Below are 20,035 nucleotides of genomic sequence, written 5' to 3'. Positions count from 1 at the left end.
ATTTAGTTTTTGCATTTACAATGTCTGTGAATGACTGCAAATAAATACAAATACTATCAAGCAAGTATCTGTTCCTACTGCTTAATGAATTTCAGTATTGAGAAAGGAAAGCATTATGTTTTAACATTCAGTGTCCTGGACATTATGTAACTATTAGAAATATTTACTGGCCAATGCGACAACATGCTAATACTTTTAAGGTATAAAGCACAATCTTACATCTAATCTTTCTATCTATTCCACTTCTAGAACACTATGAATGATATTGGTTGGTAAACTAGCAATAAACCTAGTAAATGATAAAAAGGCCGTTTCCTTGGCACACCATACTTTCAATGAGATTTTTGACAAATAATGAAAACACAAAGCCCGAATTGCATTGATACAACTATGAATATTCATTACCTGGAGCTGTTTCTTAACACGTTCATTTTTCTGTGTTTCTGTTACCCGTTCTTCCTCACTCCTGTGATTCATGACACCATCAGAAGACAGTTCTGCACTGGCTTCGGCATTGTTCTCATCATGTTCATCGTGTTCATTCTCTGTTGGAGGAATAACTGGTGGGGGAGGAGGTGGAGGAGGAGCAGACATCACAGATTTCAGTTCTTCTTTGGTCTTTTCCAAGTCCTCTTGGGCTGCAAAAGCCTAAATATAGTAAACAGTACTTAGCATATTTTAAAAGGATTTATGAATAGTCAGAAAAGTAAAAATAAATATTTGAGATGTTTTCAGACACATGCAAACTCTCCTTTATAAATGATATGACTAGCTTACAAACTGAAAATTGTCAAATAGGAATACAGAGTAAAAAAAGATACGACTCAAAACCAGTGGTACCAGAGTGCAGCTATTTCCAGCAGTAGACAAGAGAAGAGTGAGAGAACAGGACAGTCGTACCGATTGCTTTACAACTTTCCTAGCCTCCTGAAATTTGAGGCTCAGGGACTTCCTAAGTCAAAGGTAATGTCTTCAAATTTCATATTCAACCAGAACTTATAAGAATTTGTTCAATCACTTTTTTGAACCTGTGCAAACAATTAGTATTCACATCCATAGCTAATTACAGATTTTGTGAAGAAATAATATTTTGCTTTAAACTATTGTCCAGTTGCATTCGATGTGTCTTTGTTATTGTTCTGGTTCATCTTTTCACCACCACTCATAATTTCATACACCTCCCTCCTGAGGTGTTTTCTTTTCCAACACGAAGCTCCAATCTATTTCATCACCATATGTAAGGAAGCCATTTCAAATCTTCGATCATACCTTTGTGATGAGAATTTTCCCCCCTTCACGACTATTTAAGAAATGAGTTAAATAGAAGTATAGGCTGGTTTCAGTACACTGGAGAACAAAAACCTTTAAGAAAGGCTTCTCTGAAGCCTAAGGGAAAGAGAGATTCAATCCCATGGACTTCCCGTGGGATTTCCACACTCATCTCCCTTAGTTTCTTTGAAGTTCTGACTTCACACAGCATGAGCTCATTACTTTGTGCTGCCATTCTGAGGCTTCCTCTTCTTTTTTTTTCTTGGCCTCCTCTAGAAGTGCGATCTTGGCAGTGAATTCAGCAAGTTCTGCTGCCTGAAAAACAAAAAAAAATGAAGCAGAAGTTTTAATTTGCTATCATTTTTGGCTCTGCAGTGGAAGAAAGCAGAGCCTTTGCTGTGATCCGACTTGAAAAGAGGTAGTTACCATCCATCACTTCTCTGCTAAAAATAGAAATTTTAAGCATACCTGACAGAGGGAATGAATCAGTACTCTTGCCTGATGGAAATAAGTCCAGAAAAAATATTTATCTTCTGCACTTCCAAAGCTTGCTGGGTAAGAGCAAGCTGTAGTTACAAATTAGCATTTGGGGCTGTTTCAGTTTAATACAACTTTAACGGTTCCACCAATAAGATCATGATTCTGGATCATAATCTCAGTATTATTAAGCTAAATCTCGCCTTCAGAATTGTGTGCTAAGTTTATAGAAGATCAAAAGTCATTTTATAGTTGAGAAATCATTTTTTCTACTATTCTTGTGCCTCAGTTGTTACGTGAAAATCTTGAATTAGGAATAGTCTAGCACAGAACATGAGAAGATACTGTGAAATGCTGGAAACGGGGTGGGGAACCCAAAACAACAACAACAAAAAAAACCCCCAAACCACAGTGTCACCAACTCCCCACCACCACCATCAAGCTTCAGAACAGACCTGCCTCAGACAACAGGCTTCCCAGTGGACTGCAGAAGGAAGCTACTCTTGTTCTCAGTTGGATAAGCCTGACACTATTAGAAAGAGAATGTAGTGAGTGTTGTCAGCCTGAAATGTCTACTTCATCATTTAATTTCCTACAGCTCCAGAGTTTTATTTTTTTCTTGCAAGTAGTGGCAAATCTAATATGGTTTTCTAAAAAAGTTCCCCAAACCATCTGTAACAGTATTTCACACACTTTTATCTGTGTTTCAACATACTTGTCCATTTGACAAAATAGATATAACCAAGAAAAAAGGCTAAATTTTCAATCATCTTTTTCAATTTGTTTCAAAATAGGGTTAAAGCTTCTTACTAGCTGCTCCTGGTTCTTCATTTGATCAGCTGCCTGCTTGGCTAGAGCAGCTTTAGCTTCTTCAGCTGCTCGACGCTCTTTTTCCAGGCGCTCTGCTTCCTCTTTTGCACGCTTTCGTTCTTGATCCAGTTCTAGAGCTCTTCTAGTCTGTTCCTCTAGCTCTGCCGAAAGGAAGGTTTGCAGACAAGATATCACTACCTAGCTCTTCCTCATATGTAACACAGATAACAGCTGTAACATGCTCAAAATAAAGTAACCTAGAAAGTTGACAAATATTTACAAGGCTGCCTCAGGCTAAGAGGAGCTGTTGAGCATGTTACCTGAAGCTATGCTCTACGTCTGATTTTTCCCCCCCCTCTAAGACATACTTTGGATATACTTAATCTTACCTGACAGTTCTGACAGCCCAGTGCTTCAGAAAATTATCACCTCACTGATAAAACTAAACACCTAAATATATGTACACATACATGCACATACACCCTCACTCTTACCACCGAGATTTCTTATACATTAAATCATGCTCTTACAGTAAAAAAAGCAAAAAACTCTTCTACTCTATTGAAATGCCTGACAAAGATTCCTTAATTGCAACAGCCAATATAGGTGTGTGCCTCCAGCAAAATGACCTAAGACCCACTGGAAGGCTCAGAAAGATTCTCTGTAGAACAAAGCCAAAAAGGTGCAAACAGGAAAATTTAAATCAAGGGAGGGATAATAGTTGTCTACCTGCCTGGTTAGCAAAATACTGCAATCTAAAGGGCAGAACCCTGAGTGAAATAGGAAGAAGTAATAACCTACCAGTACTGTAAGGTAAGATTTGCACAGGCAAAAATACACTCCTCTGACGTGCAAGATGAAGTGACTATGAAAAAAGTCTTTCTGAAGGTCCTTGCTGATTCTAATGATAAGTTTTCCATCTAGGCATAACTGCCAGTTTCCTTCACGAGAAAACCTAAACAACTGCTCAGTTATTGAAATGATCCATTTGCCCTTCACCACATGCTTTAATACTAAAAAAGCATCTCCCCGGGTATGCTGACACATTCCTCATCTTTGCACTTGTAGTTTTAAGTAGGTCTCATGTAATCAATATTCTTCAGTTGGTTTCCCAGGCCTACTGCTTCAGTTATAAAATTAAACGAACAGCATTACAAGTATGTGGAGTTGTACGAATGCAGTACTTAGAAAATTACATAAAATGCATAAATATTTAAAAACACTACTTAAACAAAATCTTCCCATGAAGATGGAAAACACTTAACTACCAAGACAACCACAGAATGCAGACACCATTTATATAAACACTTTCCCACATGTGACTAGAAGGCTAAAAAGACCAGCAACACATGAACATTATGTATTGCATCAGAAATTAGGCTATATTGTTTACAAAAGAGTTATGAGAAAGTGTACATTGTTAAAACCTTTAGAATCACCCTGACACTGTTTTGTCCTGGGCTAAATACCTCTCCCTTAAACAATTCCAAGGAACAGTTCCTCTGTTACCTGTCTGGATGTGTCCAACCTGTTCTGCATTGAAAGACTAAAAAATGCGGGGGTAGAGCAGGAGAACAGTGTCAGGCATATGCAATTTATTTGCATAGATTTAGTCAGTGATTTTCTCTATCGTGCCTGAAGCCAACAGTTATGAACAGAAGAGAGGAACAAAACTTTTATGAATGTGAACCAAACCTGAAGCAAAAAAAGAACACAGAGAGAAGGGACTAGGAAATAGAGGAGTCAGGGACTCTATGGGGCGGTTCAACACAAAGAACTGTGATTGGTGAAACCATGTTTATTCACTAAAATCTGACAAGATTTTAATTTTAAAATTCTCAAATCTTACAAGGAAATAGGAGAATGAAGGAACAAAGAATTTCCAAGTGAAAAGCTAAATTCAACAAAATCCTAGAGGAATTACTCTGAATCTTCCTCTCTAATTTCCCTGCTCCCTCCAACTCCAGATTTTCATAATTCTGAGTTGAACTGTGTACATGTTAATTTCCTTTTTATTAAAGTGAAACTTTTCTATATTAGGAATTGGTTTTGTATTACAAATATACACATATATGCACACACACCATCTTTTCAGTGAAAAAGAATCTCTCAAATAATACACCACTAAGTTCTTGTTATTACTAGCAAAATAAATTTTAAAAAAACACAAACCAAAAAAACAAGAAAGTCCCCACATACCAAGAGAATTGTGGAACTGAACTACACATTGTCATCAGATATAAAAAAATCCAGGACCAGTAAGAGCTCACCTTTCTGAGCTTTCATTGTTTGTTCCTCAATTTGTCTTAAACGTTCCATTAATTCTTCCTTTTCACGCTCTATCCTTTCCTTTTCCTTTTCTGCTATCTCCCTTTTCTTCTTCTCATTTTCTAATTGTGCCCTGAAAAAAATAGTAAAAGGTTTTTTAACCTCAGATTAAATTCTACTCTAAGGATGCTGGTAGCCTATTTTTCAGTTTACTCAGCTAGCAGAGAAGCACGTAATTTTAAGTGCTTCAAATCCAGTTTACAATGCAAGAACCACCAAGTTTCACTTCAAAATACTGTACAGAACTGATTAGCAACCTTGATTATGGTTCAACCAGGTAAATCCACAATTATACCTGCATTTTAGACATGGCTCATGTTTCATCTGGGCTAGAAATGGCAACAGCATTTTTTAAATATACAATAGGTAAGCCATAACATTCTTCACTGAACTTGCTTTAAAGGTTCACCTGCAGAGTATAAAAGTCTCTAAGGATCAAGCAACAGAGTTAAGACTGTTTCACAAAAACATAATGAGAAACAACGGTACAGCTACTATTACTGTGCTGAAAGCTCAAAAAAGATACGGCTTTCTATTAAGACAAGTGAGCCATGACAATCCACAAACCTGCTTACATATTACAGAAAGAAAAGCAGCTCTTTTCTAGAATGCTAAGATGTCTGATATTCTATAACTTAGTTTTCTTAAAAGGGTAGAAGAATTTTTTTTCTGTTTCATGGAAGTTTGTTAATTACCTTTCCAATTGTTTCTGATGTTTCTCCTCTCTAGCTTGGGCCTTCATCTGTTGCACTTCAATTGTATCAGGTTTCCTCCTCCTCATGTACAATTCATGATTTCCCATACACAGTGCCAAAATTCGCTTGTTAATTCTCAGACGGGGTGCATAAAAAACAAAATCCTAGCAAAAACAGTATATCCATTAATCTAAAAATACAGTTGTGACAAGACTCAAACCATTACTGCATGCTTGCATTTGTTAAATTTAAAATTACAAGTATTTTGACATCCATCCTCTGAGCAATCCAACACCATAATCTATAAATCTAGTTACTGTCAGGAACTTGCAAGATAAATTCAAAGTTACACCTGGCTTCCTCCATGTAAGAGGTTAGCTAGTTTACACAAAATTATTTATTTAAATTTCTAAAAAAGTGAGACTATTCTCTACTCGATTTCTGAAGAATCTTGACCTAGAATATCTCATGAAAGGTGGGGGGGCAGAGAATTTAGCATCTTACACTGTGGCTTTTCAACACATCACAAAATATTAGTTGAATTAAAAAAAAAAAAAAGAAATCTTAAGAGTATCAACCAGAATGAAGACAGAAAATAAACATATCATACTTCAAAATTAAAATTTCTTTTTGATTACTGACTATTCTACCAATGAGAATAATAACTGTCATAAAATCTTTACTAACGCCATAATGCCAGAGCAAGTCCTTGCACACTGAAATCTCTTCATATACAAAAGCATACTATTCTACACACTACTTACAGGGGCCTTTTTGTCAATTGGCTTTATGACAAATTTTTTGTCATTAAAAGAGATGTTTCTTATTTCACTCCAAGGAAAACCAATCTTGGGTGTCAGCCTTCAAAGAGAAAGTTCTCATTAGAAGTAGCAAAGACATTTTATTTATGTCCACTAAGCCTTAACTCCATATTAGTTTCATTATCACACTTACAAAATGTAACAACAGTTCAAGCACATTTTGGTAACTTCCCCCCCCACACACACACAATTCCATCAAATGAATAAATTACATGAGTAAATTTCATGGCACTAACAGAAGAAATTTCTATTGGTGACTTATTCTACTACCATTAAATAGATGCTAAACATCACAATCATGTACTGATCCTTTATAAGCTATTGATAATTTTATTTTCAGTGAAAAGAATAACTATTTAAATTTGAGAAAAGTCTGACATTTCAAATACTGAAATTAGCCTTCAGCAATGTTGTACTTTGATTTATTCACATGCAAGATATGTGTTCTTATATTTCCAAAGTTCAAGTTAATTTCCGCTACATCTTGATTAAAATAAATTCAGTTCAGAAACCATTAAAGGGTTATGCACCAATTGCATAACTGCAAATTTTTTTCTCCGTGACCACAGAAATTTTTTTTCCAATTCATATTATCTTAATTACAAGCATTAGAAAATGTTTAAATATTTGATTGCTAACTATCGGGAGTTAAAGAATACTAAAAATTGGTTGACGGTTCAATCTGATCTGAACATCTTCTGAGCATTTCCTTCTTTCAGGAGTTATATTGCCATCTAATGGCAATTAAGGCTTATAGAATTTTGTTACGGAGTATATACATCAAAAAGCATTAAGTTTCAGGTCAGTTGACAGCTGTTCTGGTGTTTAACACATCAACTTCAAATCACTGAAAGGACTGTTGACATGAGATACTAGTAACAAGTGTTTAGAAAAAGAAACAAAAGAACAAGTCTGTTGTTCTGTTTTGAGATTCTTCAAATTTTGTACATTCCAGCTCTCTCCCTCTTCAAGTAGGACAGAATATTTGATCTCTACCAGGACACAAGATTAATCGATTTTCTTTGATGTCTAAAAGATTTCACTTTTAGATACCAAAGTTTTTCATGCTCTAACAGCTATAATCCTAACCACTGCTCTTACAAAACGTTTCTCATTAAACATGTCGCTCAGCTTCTCAGTGTCCTTTTCATTCTGACTGAAGAGAAAGTCTTGAGGGAGTGAAAAGTACAGAAAGAAACCATATAAAGATGATCTAACCATCATATACCCATATTAAGCAACGTAAATCTAAGTTTCCACAGAACTGCTCTTCCTTTTCCTTCTTTTGCATCTCTATTTAAGCTTTAAAATTCAAATATTCTGGCAGTTAACATCTCTCTTTTCCTATCTTTTACATAGATTAGAAGCTCTTTGAGAACCTATTTTGCTAGATGTTATTGAATACACAATAAGGTGGTTTTTGTATCATCTCAGGATCTCCTAGGACAGGACTGCAAAATGAGTATTAGCCACTTACTTATCATCATGCTCATAAATATTCAGACCCAAAGCATCAACTCCTAGCCACAATTCAGTTCCTTTTTTATTCTTTATTTCAAAATAGTTGACTCCATACATTTCTAAGTCTTGTGCTATCTTAAGGTACTCCATCATAGAATCTTCCCTGATGAAAGAAGAAAAAATAATGTGATAGTGTACACAAATCAAAAGTACATTGTAAGAATAAGGTAACTGCAGAATAACTAATTAGTGTAAAATTTAGTTGACTCAGATACTTGTAGAGGTCTATACCTTAATACCCAAGTACAGTCCAATCACCACTCTTTGTCTTTTCATCCTGTGAGCTCTGGAAATACTAAATATATTTTAGAGCCAGGCAAATGTGGACAAAGGCAGTTGCCAACCTCACCAGAAATCACGTAGGTAAGCCAATAACATTACTGAAAACTCAACCCCCACTGAAGCTTTCATGGAAGCTTTTGATAACCGCCTAACCTGGTTGGAATAAAAGAAAGCAGTTTCCAAACAAATATGCCACCTCCCAAAATACATCCTAATAATAATAAAAATGTCTTAAAGGTCTTGGAACATCTTTTATGTAATTACCTTAACATTCCCCTGTGCTCTTCATGCCAGTTCTGTATTCTTTCTTCCCACTGTTCTTTTGTCAGTTTGTGCTGTTCTAACACACTGTGAATAGAAGTTGTTGCTATTAAATGACACAGACAACCAGTTTAACCTCTTAAAAGTTTTAAAAATAAGTTTGATTACACAGGGTAACATATGCTTTAATTGAATAAACTTAAACATTATTTCCTATACACTGCTCATCTTTTTAACCCAAACAAACACAGAAACTTTGTATTTCAACAAACACACTTTTAAAATAGTGTGAAATCCCTTCTTTTTTCATGGTATTTTATACTCTTTGTAATAGAAAAGTCACACCATAGTATATCTCAACTTCCAGTAAAGTCATAAAAGGGAACACCTGAAAATGCAGACCTATAAAATCCTCATGTGACAAGGCTGCAAATTAAGCTCTAGGTATGCACAGATACACTCAAGCTTTCATTCTGCTGTCATTTTAAAGAAAAATTAATGCATTAAGAGAAGTTAGCAAACTAGTTTGTTGGGGGCTTTGGGAGTAGTTTGTTGTTTGCTTTTTTAAATAAATAAAATAAACAGTGAAGCGGTTTCAGAAAATTATTTGAGGTTTATCTACAGCAGGCTGCAATAATGGAATTATATTTTGACCTACTAGAACTTTCAATGTAATACTGAAATAAGAAATTAAATGCATCTAACTTTATTATGCTTTTATACCTGCATCTAGCATTTCAAGCACTTCTAGAGAAATTATTTTAAAGCACAATTAAAAACAAAAAGATCCTGCAAGATAATATTACTAAAAAAAAGTCAGAACAGTTGTTTTCCTTCCTTTCTCTTTAGTCAGGAAAGTAAAGATTTACTACTTTTCCCTACATTTTTAGGAAAGTACAGTAAGGAATAGACTGAGTGATGCAAAAGGTACTAATGCGGGGTTTCTTCTGTTATAGGATCTTTCTGTCACTTGATTTGCTACTCTTCCCCATATCTAGAGAAGCGCGCTTTTCAGTGATAGCCATATCACATTTTGATTTGCTTAGTGTGCATTCTCAAAACTGAGGCAGAGGTTTTAGTTTTTGGACCTGCACAAAGCTGACACGTTTACAGCTAAATGACAGAAGAACATGCAATGGCAATACATCCTTTTAGTTTCTCTGTTTTCTCATCTTTAGCCTTGAATATAAGTATAAGCCTAATTATAACACAGAAGGCTGTGCCAGAACGTACAAAGTAGAACAGCCTGCTTTGGCTGTAATAATCTAAAAGCATCCTGGCAATAATTTACAAGTTTCTATTACATTAAAAAAATTAATTCTAAGTCTTTTAGAACAATGTTAATTTATTACAGAAGTTCTGTAATTAAATCAGGCCTGATTTTTACATTGTGATATTTACATTGTGAGGTGCTTTCCACCATTATTTCTTCTATTCTTCCAGCAGATATTCACAAAATGTTCAAAAGCTTTCACAGTAGTATAACATAAAGCTAACAATCAAGAAAATAAAGGACAAAACAGGATATTGCAAAATACACTCTCCCAGGATAATGTCACACAAGTGCCCACCTGAAACGCCCTGCTCCCAAACTCTTCTTCACAGAATCACAGAATGGTTGAGGTTGTAAGTGACTTCTGGAGGTCATCTTGTTCACCTCTTTGCTCAAGCAGGGTCACCTACAGACAGTTGCCTGGGACCATGTCTAGACAGCTTCTGAGTGTCTCTAGGGAGGGAAAACTCCACAAGCTCTCCAGGCAACCTTTGCCAGAGCTTGGTCACCCTCACGGTGACCTGTGCTTTCTTGGACTTTTCAAATTAAGTTAAATTTCTACTTCTACAGAAATTCTTTGCACTTTCCTCTTTTTGAATTGAATTTGAGTTGAAAGACACAAAGCAATGGGCACAAGTTAAATATATTTGAACATAATTTTTTATTTTATTCTTCGCTGCAAAGGTGGTTAAACACAACAGGTTGCCCAGAGAGGTTGCAGAGTGCCCATGCTTGGAAACATTCAAAACCCAACTGGAAAAGGCTTTGAACAACCTCCTGTAATTAGAATAGAATATTTCAGTTGGAAGGGACCTACAGTGACTATCTAGCCCAACTGCCTGATCACATCAGGGCTGACCAGAAGTTAAAGCATGTTATTAATGGCATTGTCCAAATGCCTCTTAAACACTGACTGGCACGGGGCATCGACAACCTCTCTAGGTGACTCTACTTTGAGTAAGGGGACTGGACTAGATGATCTTCAGAGATCCCCTTCCAACCTCAAATGATTCTGTGTTTCTACGATATCCTCAAAGCTGGCAATGTCTTTGGTGATAGCTATCTTGTCATTTAGTCCCTCCATTCTCTCTTCACATGCTACTGATGAAACAGCACTAGCAGATATGCAAGGACTACTGCAGAGTAACTCAGCAAGGATTTGATGCCTGTTGCTACCCAGCTCATAGTTTTCAACCAAAAAATACACAGTTTTCACAGGTGAACATTAAGAGTTTAATTAACATGAACTGCAAATCTTGTCTCACCTTTTTCAGTAAAATTTGGCAAAGCTAGTCTACTTTGGGAAACAAGTAAGTGGTTTTGACATTATATTGTATATTGCTCTGAAGTAATTTTATGATGTACTTGTTTTTCTGGCAAATCTCCTGGTAACAGGAGGCAAAACAGGAATAATTGTGTCTGAATACAAAAGCTGTGTGCTCACTCAGTGCAGACTGGCACACGACTGGTTGAAAGCATATGCTGGGAAAGCATCTGAACATTTGTCTACTGAAAAGGAGCATCTTAAGTATTTGAATTTGTGTCATACACAAGCACTCCAGTGTTCACAGGCTGTCATCATAACTGAGCAAAAACCAAGATTTGTGAACTAACACATTCAGTAATGACAGTTTTACTGTTTCTACATCTCCCTGCCTTCCTAACTAAGGGTATTTTTCTAGAAAGAGGTATAGACTTCATTGTCACAAGAAGGAAGTAAAGAGCCAAAACTGAACTCTTAGACAGGATTTTTAGAAATCTGAAACATTTTTACAAATATTTCTTTCAATACTTCACCACAATCCTTTGAAATGTTTTTTTTGCTTGCTAGAAAGTTCTCAAGCTTAGTTACACTAATAAGCAAGTTTCCACTTCTAGTTTTCAAACCAAAGAGACAAAGCATATGACTTTTAAAAGAAACCTCAAATTATTCCACAGCTCTCACTTTTTTGAGGATGCGTTAATGTTACATATTCAGTAAGCACACATTTGTCCACAGTACATCACTATGCATTCATCTACACAAACAAAATTGTCCAACATTATACATTTGTGTTGCAATGCTTCTCTTGCTGCCAAAACATGCCAGGAGCATGGTTTCAATTGCGTAAAGAAAGAGAACTATAATCTTGGTGCTTACTGTTCATTACCGATTAGAAGAGTTACTGATACAAAAGAGTTTATGCTCAACAGCAACAGCAGTGATTTAGTTTTTTTCATTTTCTGTCCAGGCTAGTGTTTTTCTGCAATATATTTCATTTGCAATACACTATGATTATTTTCAGGAAATTATTATCATTTAAATGTACAAAAGCATCAAGAATTGAAGAAAAGGAGTGAGTATCAAATAACCTTAGTGACCTCTATTTTGATTTTAATTTAGCAGAAGCATGCCTCCAGGAACATTAGATCATTTTGGAGTACTTCAGAAATTTGTTCAACCGCATCTGTGTGAATGGTTGTGGACGGGACAGAAAACAGGTCTCAAGAAAGCTGTAGTTGTGATGCTTCTTTGTTATTTAGAGTCTAAATTAGGATCTCTAAATTTTACTAGCAAAGCAGGCACTCTTAAGAAAGCTACCATTAACGCACATTATCACTTAATATTTTAATTATCAAAAATATGCTGTAATGAAGTTTTTATGCAGCAGATGATGCAAAAACAGTCTCACTCACCGCTGAGGGAGAAGTCTGTCATTGGCTAGGTAGCCTAGTTTATGTATCTCCTTACTGTAATCTCCATACTTGGACTGGACAGCATAAGAAGCCAGAAGAACTGCAGTTTCAGGTGGGCAATATATTTCATCATTTAAGATCGCTTCTTTGACTTGCAGAAAGAAAAGTCTCTGAGTTATTTCCTGAATTAATTCTTCAGATACATCCTCTGGAAAAAACTTGGCCCTGAACTTAAACTGCAAAGGATTTTCTTTCCTTACATCTTGCTGTGTTACCTGAGGGAAAGGAATAAAGAAAACTAAAAAGAGCACTAAATGAATATTAAATAAAACTAACTCAGTAGTAATTAATTCTTTAGCCCTCTGCACTGAAATCCAGGGCTTCCTGACAAGTCCACTGTGGAACTCACGAAAGGTTCACATAGCACTGAATCAAGTACACCAATGTGGATAAATCAGACAATTTTGAAATACTACTCAAAGGCTTGTTTAAGAGGTTTTTTTTGTAGACTTGTGTGAATTTGTATTTATCGCAATAAAAATCTGGAAAAAAAGAAGTTGTAATACATATTTAAAAAAATCAAAACTAGATCCAAGGATGAACTGGTGAAATTTGGATGTAACAAGGTTTCTTTAGCAAGAACTATAACACATTTCTTCAATGTAAGTGTAAAGTTGGATTGTTTTATAAGTCTTTGAACTACTGAATTAAATACGCACACTTTGTTCCTGTGCAAAAAACCATAATGTTATTAATCACATTATTTTTCTAAAATGGATAAGCCTTATAATCATGATTTCTGTGAAGAGATCAGATGTGGGCATCTTAAGTTTTTAAGTAAGTGTCTGCTTCAAATTTTAACAAAACCTCATTTTTAGGTAGAATTTTCCATTTCATTTGGGCTCAGCTTTCAGCACTGATTTTGACTAAAGCAAAAGCACTCAAATTTAAAATAATTTTAACATCAAATAATACAGTGATCATTAAAAGGTACATTCATAATAAAATAAATCTCATACATCGCAATTCCTCAAGCACTTTATTACACATTTAATTTTATGTCACTAGTAGTCCCTCTAGAACTTCTTCACTATGCATGAAATGATGCATCTGTTTGCTTGACTTGTAGGAAGTATCAAAAAACTGCAAATATAATGCAACCATTTAATCACATGCATAAGGCAGCATAAGTACTATATTCAACATTTCAGATGTCAATTTAAAAAGTTCTGTTTGCTTTTCATTATTGTCCATCTGCTTCTGATTTACATACACACTATTTCACTTTAATCTCACAAGTGAATGATTAATTGTGCTCCTGCCATAATAAAACCTTCTTTGAACATCTATTCTGTGATTTATGATATCAGTATTTACCACAAATATTTAAATAGTAACTTACAAGTTAGAGTCAGTTTATGATGATGCATTTAAAAATCAAATGTTACAAGCTTTAAAAAAAAAGATAGGTAACTGCCTTAGTCAAAGAAATTAGCACACCTTTGCTGCTCCTGAACTGCACCAGCAACTTAACTTGCTAAAGACTTTCACAGAGCAATGTCTACTGGAATTTTCACAAATGATGCATCAAATCCTGTAGTCTCCAACCACTGGAGGGAAGCCGTTAGGACTAACAAAATATCTGTAGCACTACAATGTTTATTGCATATGAAACAAGACACATATGAAATTATAGGAGACAGCTTTGGTGGTTAGCAGGTTTAACTTGCTGGATTTACCACAGAGAAGGGAAGATTATATAAATGCAGACAGTAGGACTTGCTCTTAAAAACCTCCCAATTTACCTCCTAATAATAATTAAAATTCATAATTAGAATTTAAAGTAAAATGACCTGGTTGCCAATAGCCTGGAGATACAAAGTGCTCAGTGCTGTTAGGAAAAAACAAAAAAGTTATCCTACAATCTACCTATTAGATACCTAAACAAAAGTTTAGGAGCCTATTATTGGTGTCTTCTTTAAAGATCTATAGCTGTATACATGCAAATTCCTGAAGCTCAAATACTTCACACACACACCCCCAACTGTAAAACATTTATTCTATTATATTTTGCTACATGAAAACAGGACAACCATATGAATTTAAGTTTTCCTAATGCATGCATCACCATGGTACTGGAAATACAGGAAACAGTATCTCCTTCTCAAATTAAACGTTGATGCAGCTTTTCACATTCTTTTATAACTAGCCAAACTTAACACTGTATTTTGTCATTTATAGCAAATGAAAACCAACTTGTCAACTAAATTTGAAGCCAGCTGTATCTCACCTACAACATTAAAGCAGCAAGCCTTATAAAAGTATATTTCAAACTGTACACTTGCCTAAACATTAGGGAATTGTTACCTTTTTATTTAGCTTCAGCCAAGTTGAGTAGCCTTTGCTGTCCACATACTGTAGCCCAAAAAACCAGACTTCACGAAGACCAACAGTTTTCACCACCTAAAGATAAATTATACATAATCATCAGTAATCACTACAACAGGATTTTTTAATGGTAATTAAGCAACAGAAACCATCTCAAACTGAAATGTAATCAGGTTTTACATGAACAAAAATTAAAATAGTAGCAAAACATCAGGTTCGGGGGAAGCATTCACCTCAGGTCTAAACAAACTCAAACACTATGTTGTCAAACTACCAACTGGAGTGTGCAGCTTATAGCATACATCAAACTCAGCACCTGAGGAATACAAGGTAGCAAACAGGACCCTCATATTTGAAAGACAACTTGTGAAGCTGTAATAAAGAATAATACTTGTGGACAAGTATGAGGTAATGAGGATGAATAACCTCTTTCAAATATTTTTGAGATCTTCTAAGCGTTAATGATAAAAGGGATAAGGATGATCTAGCTGATAAACAATGCATGGATTTCCTGTAAGACTTCTGATCAGGTCTATCAAAGGCTACTAAAGAAACAAAACTGTCCTTGAATACAGGGAAGGTCTTTTTATGGATATACTGGTTAAAAAGAAAGAAGAAAAAAAATGAACTGTTTTCACAACAGACTTGTAGTGTAACCACCAGGGAAGTCGTGAGGACTTCATATATGATCTGCAAAAAAGGATGAAACTGACAAAATCTGCTATGGAAAACCTTCCATAAAGATCTGTGAATGAACAGTAAAAAGGAAGATGAACCTCAACAAAAGATAATATTTAATAAAAACAAAATTATGTAAAAGACAACAATTTTAATTATGCGAACAAAGTTCTTGTTGAAAAGGAAAAAAGCAACAAAGCTGTTCTATTACTATACACATCTATGGTATTCCCAAATCTCTAATACTACATATGGACTAGTCACATCAACTTAAAGGATGCTGCAGCACTGCAAATGTTTCAAATGTCGGAAAGAATGATCAGTGACATGGAACATTTTCTGCATAGCTAAGACTAGAACTAAGGCTACTGACAGAGAAACAAGGAAAAATATGATCTATTAAACTTGCATGGCATGTAGAAGGAAAAGAGAGAATGATTATTCAATATTTCTCATACTGTAAGAATTAAGAATATCAATAGAAATCATTAGATAGCAGGTTGAAAGCAAACAAAAAGCACTTTTACTACACAGAGTATAATGAAACTGTGGAACTGTCTTACAAGTCTTTTGCATAGTAAAAGTACGCATGGATTCAACAAGCAATTAATCAGAAAGGTCCAGCAAAGATTATTAAATTAACTGTAAACTCTGGCTCCAAAAGATCCAGTATGGCAGTACTTACATATGTTCTCAGGTTGGACCATGCTGGCAAGCTGGTTTACTGAAGGCTGTATTATGGAAGCATTCAGATGCATGTGAAGTAAATAGAATTTTACACATAGATCCTCCTCCATTTTAAAGAAGTACTATCGGGTTGCAAAATTAAGATTTTGAAAATTAGAAAACGTCACAAGATAGCTGTGCAAACTTACTTCTGATGCCTTGCATATTTGCATTATTACTTAACAATCATTCAGGTGTGCACCTTTTTACCTCCTCTACCCTTTCACCTCCAAACTCCAAAGCACAGAATGGACAATGTTCACAGATTCAACCCGACTCCTTTAGTGAGCAGTTTTGTCTAGAATTCCTACATCATTTACTTTAGAACATAAGAAATGTTAGGAACAAGTTTATGTTACTAGTATGGTCCTGAGCAACATTAGATTTGGGTGTCCCAACACAGAAGTTTCAGACCTGCTGCTTCTTTTGGCACAGATCTCCTATATGATGTTGATCAAACTACTTATGGCTTTATCAGATGACTGAGAATACTCTTTACAGCTGTCCAAGTTAAGCCTTTGTACCTGATCAGCTCTCTGAGCTGCAAAAGAAGTCAGCAAGAACTACAGATGCTCAACAGCTCTGCCCATAAGGTATAAGGAGACAAGCGCTTATGCGCACGTCAAAATATTTTGCTCTCACCTGCTAACTACAGCCCTTCAACTGAGATGCATATTGCACATTATTTAAATACAGACAACTCGTCTACTGCAATACAGAGTTCCACATGCTTGCAAATCAACGCTAAAAATAACTTACACATTAGCCTGTTTTACTTCAGACTCCATAAATAAGGAAAGAGCATCATCTACCACTGCCTCTCAGCTCAAAGGAAAGAGAAAAAAAATTCTGAAACTTTGTACCAAGATAATAGAAGCGCTTATGCACTGCAGTAGCACAATATGAAAAATAAGTACAGAATGAGAAACTTAGGAGTTTGATTCTCGCTCAGAAGATTCATTAAGGGACTTCAGGCAAGCCTTCATCTCATCTGTAAAACAGATTTATCCACCATCACATCCTACAACTTGACTGTTAATAGGCAATAAAAACTTCTTGGAGAAGAAAAGCAACCAGAGCAATAGACACGCTTTGGCAAATTAAAACATACACATAAAGACAAACTAGCAAGAATTTCATTGAGTCAGCTTCCAAAAGATTGTAAGGGACAATTTATGAGATATTTGGAAAGGACAGTGGGGTATAACTTGCCATAAAGGAGACAACCCTCCAATTCTTTCTGAATGTCAACTACAGTAAACCAGAGGTACTGATGCCCAGTGCTAACACCTTATTGAAAACGACAACCAACCCCTACCATTACCATCAGTGTGTAGAAACATGACCCACCACAGTGTTCTTCCTCTCCTAGGAAAGTTACAGATGCTAAATTGGTTGACTAAAGGACGACAGATTCTCTCTTGCCCATTCTGACCACTGACAGGATAGACAGGAGAGGAGTAACAAATATGTTAAGACACCTGCTGAAATAAGAGTAATTTAAAAAAAAATGGGTTTGGGCAATAAATAAGAATTTTACTGAGTTTCACAATGGAAGAGAAAAGAGAAAGCCACAGATATCAAATGCTGAATTCTTGTCTGCTAGCAGATGAAGATGATGAACACACACACGGAATGGGAATCAACGCCAGAAAACACGAATTAAAACCTTAAAAGAACCACTGACTGAAAAAAAGGACAAGTTGCTCACCAAAAACATAGAGGAGCACTAGACAACAGCTAAATTAATGGAGGGGTTATTTTCTGCAAGCAATAATCAACAAGTCTACTGTCATGTACACCATTTCTGCATAAACCTTGAAGGCCAATTATCTCAAAAACAGTGCTGCTCGATTCTCTTTCCCTAAACAGCGTAATTTTTGTCTGAAAATTTCATGCTGGTTTTGCAATATAGTTCAGCTCTTGAAGTTACTCTGCGGAACTTGCATTTGAATTTAAGATCAGGTGGAAGATGGTTCTCTCCTCACAACTGTGTTGGTTGATTTTGCCTGACCTAAGAATTTTTCAATTTAAACTTCCAGAAGTTAAGTGTAAGAGCTGGTGAGATGTCAAACACCACACAGTGAATGGCGGAACAAAGTTCAAGAGAGCATGAAAAAGAATTCAGAGCTGTATCTTTGTTAACTGTTTGTGAATGCCCCAATTTGGATGAACCTGATTACCTGGGCACAAGACGTTACACAGCAGAATGTCACCCCACCCAGTACTGCATGGCAGAAGATAGCAAAGGTTGGCAAAAGACAAGCCACAGCTTGAGGCTCCTGTGCCACAGATTACCATACTTTTTATTTGATGATGGTGTTGGTTAGACAAAAAGCAGGACAGCCCCTTTCTTCAAGAAGTCTTTGTAAGAGTCATGAAGTCTATTCCTATGTAAAAGCTAAAGATGTTAGTTTAGAGAAAGGGGTGGAGGCTAGAAGTCTTAAGAGTCAGTCAGTCATTTAAAACAAAATTGCAAATTAAATTTTGTTCATCTAAATGAAAAAGCTCAGTGTTACAAAACAACATTTTCCTTTCAATTTATATACTAAGACATTTAATTACCTCTTAAAGGTCAATTAAAAGTGTAAGAGTTCTGAAAGAGTTCTTTCAGTGTGTTACTTTCTCTTAATACCCATCACTACATACTTTAAGCATCCGGAGTGGAGTGGACAGAAACAACAGTTCTTCTAGACGTAAGTGTTGATATAATTAAACTGGTTTCGAAGAGCAATTTCAAGTATTTCTGCATTTTTAACTAGATGAATACATCTTAGATCTAGATAATATTTTTTTTTGTTTCTTGAGGAAAAATAAAACAACACATTGACAAGCTTCTATTCTTAACATTTTCTAGGACATTCCACAAACTAGACCAAAAAACTGTTTCAAGATTCTGATGGCTGCATCACATGAAATGAATGCAAGAACAACCCTTTTTAAGAAATCATTCATTTAGGCTGTTTGACTGGTGTACAACAGAGACACTATCAAGTGAGAATGTGTGGCTCTCATGGATCTACAATCCATAAGAACATTAAAAGCCATCATTTTCACTTTTCCATTTAGTCTTTTTTTTTTTTTTGACTTAAATTTCAAACTAGATCATAGGACAACATAACTTTTCTAACATTTGGGAAGTGAAAAAGTATCCACAGCTTCCATTCCTGGAAAAAAAAATAAAAGATGTTCACTTTCCTCAATGAACTTTTATTGTTACCTCATTATTAAACAGTGAAGGCTATATAAATTTCTCATACACATAATTCTAACAATCATCTTGCAGTTGCAACTATAATGTGATTAGACAAAAAAATACCATTAATTTCAAAGCAGTTCTATATGCATGATTCAACTGAAGCCTCATTGTTAACCTATTTACACAGAGTTGTCTTTGAATTTATTACATTCCATGAGAAGTAATGAGGAAGTTCAAACTAACTGAGAGGATAGCTTAGATAATGTAAGAAAAAACATGATCTATACATGAGAACACTTCTGCTTTCTCAGTCTATGCCTTAATATCCACAATAGTTTTATGTGTTTGTACACATACACACGCAGAGACACATGTGAGTTACCTGATCAAAGAGCTGCTTGCCTGTTGTATTGGGCTGGATGGCAAATTCCAACTCTGCATCCATTGTGGTTACTCTGACATTGATCTGCAGAAAATAAAGAAATATTTAAATCATACTGTAACAGTGTAATGCTTCTATATACTGTGATTAGCCTGTAAGACACAAAACATGGGAACTAAATTCAACTATTTTAATGGTCTTGTATACACACAGAACACAGCAAATATAAAAATGGAAAAATTGAACCTG

General features: G+C 35.4%; 1 protein-coding gene across 6 annotated transcripts in view; it reads right to left on the bottom strand.

The window, feature by feature from the left end:
* The window catches only part of RDX (radixin), a 72,822-nt gene that overhangs the window by 34,175 nt on the left and 18,612 nt on the right, over positions 1-20,035 (bottom strand). For 3 of the 6 annotated variants that reach the window (XM_074816093.1, XM_074816095.1, XM_074816098.1), the window contains exons 3-14: positions 19,787-19,870; positions 19,337-19,372; positions 14,781-14,876; positions 12,414-12,688; positions 8,468-8,551; positions 7,878-8,024; positions 6,344-6,440; positions 5,580-5,743; positions 4,827-4,957; positions 2,557-2,717; positions 1,492-1,584; positions 406-648 (exon numbers count right to left, since the gene is read on the bottom strand). In XM_074816093.1, the coding sequence (XP_074672194.1) occupies positions 406-648; positions 1,492-1,584; positions 2,557-2,717; positions 4,827-4,957; positions 5,580-5,743; positions 6,344-6,440; positions 7,878-8,024; positions 8,468-8,551; positions 12,414-12,688; positions 14,781-14,876; positions 19,337-19,372; positions 19,787-19,870 (1,611 nt within the window). The remainder of the gene's footprint in view (positions 1-405; positions 649-1,491; positions 1,585-2,556; positions 2,718-4,826; positions 4,958-5,579; positions 5,744-6,343; positions 6,441-7,877; positions 8,025-8,467; positions 8,552-12,413; positions 12,689-14,780; positions 14,877-19,336; positions 19,373-19,786; positions 19,871-20,035) is intronic. The other 3 variants (XM_074816094.1, XM_074816099.1, XM_074816100.1) reach the window with 1 other exon arrangement.

This window comes from Strix aluco, chromosome 2 (genome assembly GCF_031877795.1).
Source record: "Strix aluco isolate bStrAlu1 chromosome 2, bStrAlu1.hap1, whole genome shotgun sequence".
Classification (NCBI taxonomy): domain Eukaryota; kingdom Metazoa; phylum Chordata; class Aves; order Strigiformes; family Strigidae; genus Strix; species Strix aluco.
The sequence above is the reverse complement of the archived record's forward strand: the minus strand, read 5'-3'. Positions and strand labels throughout refer to the sequence as shown.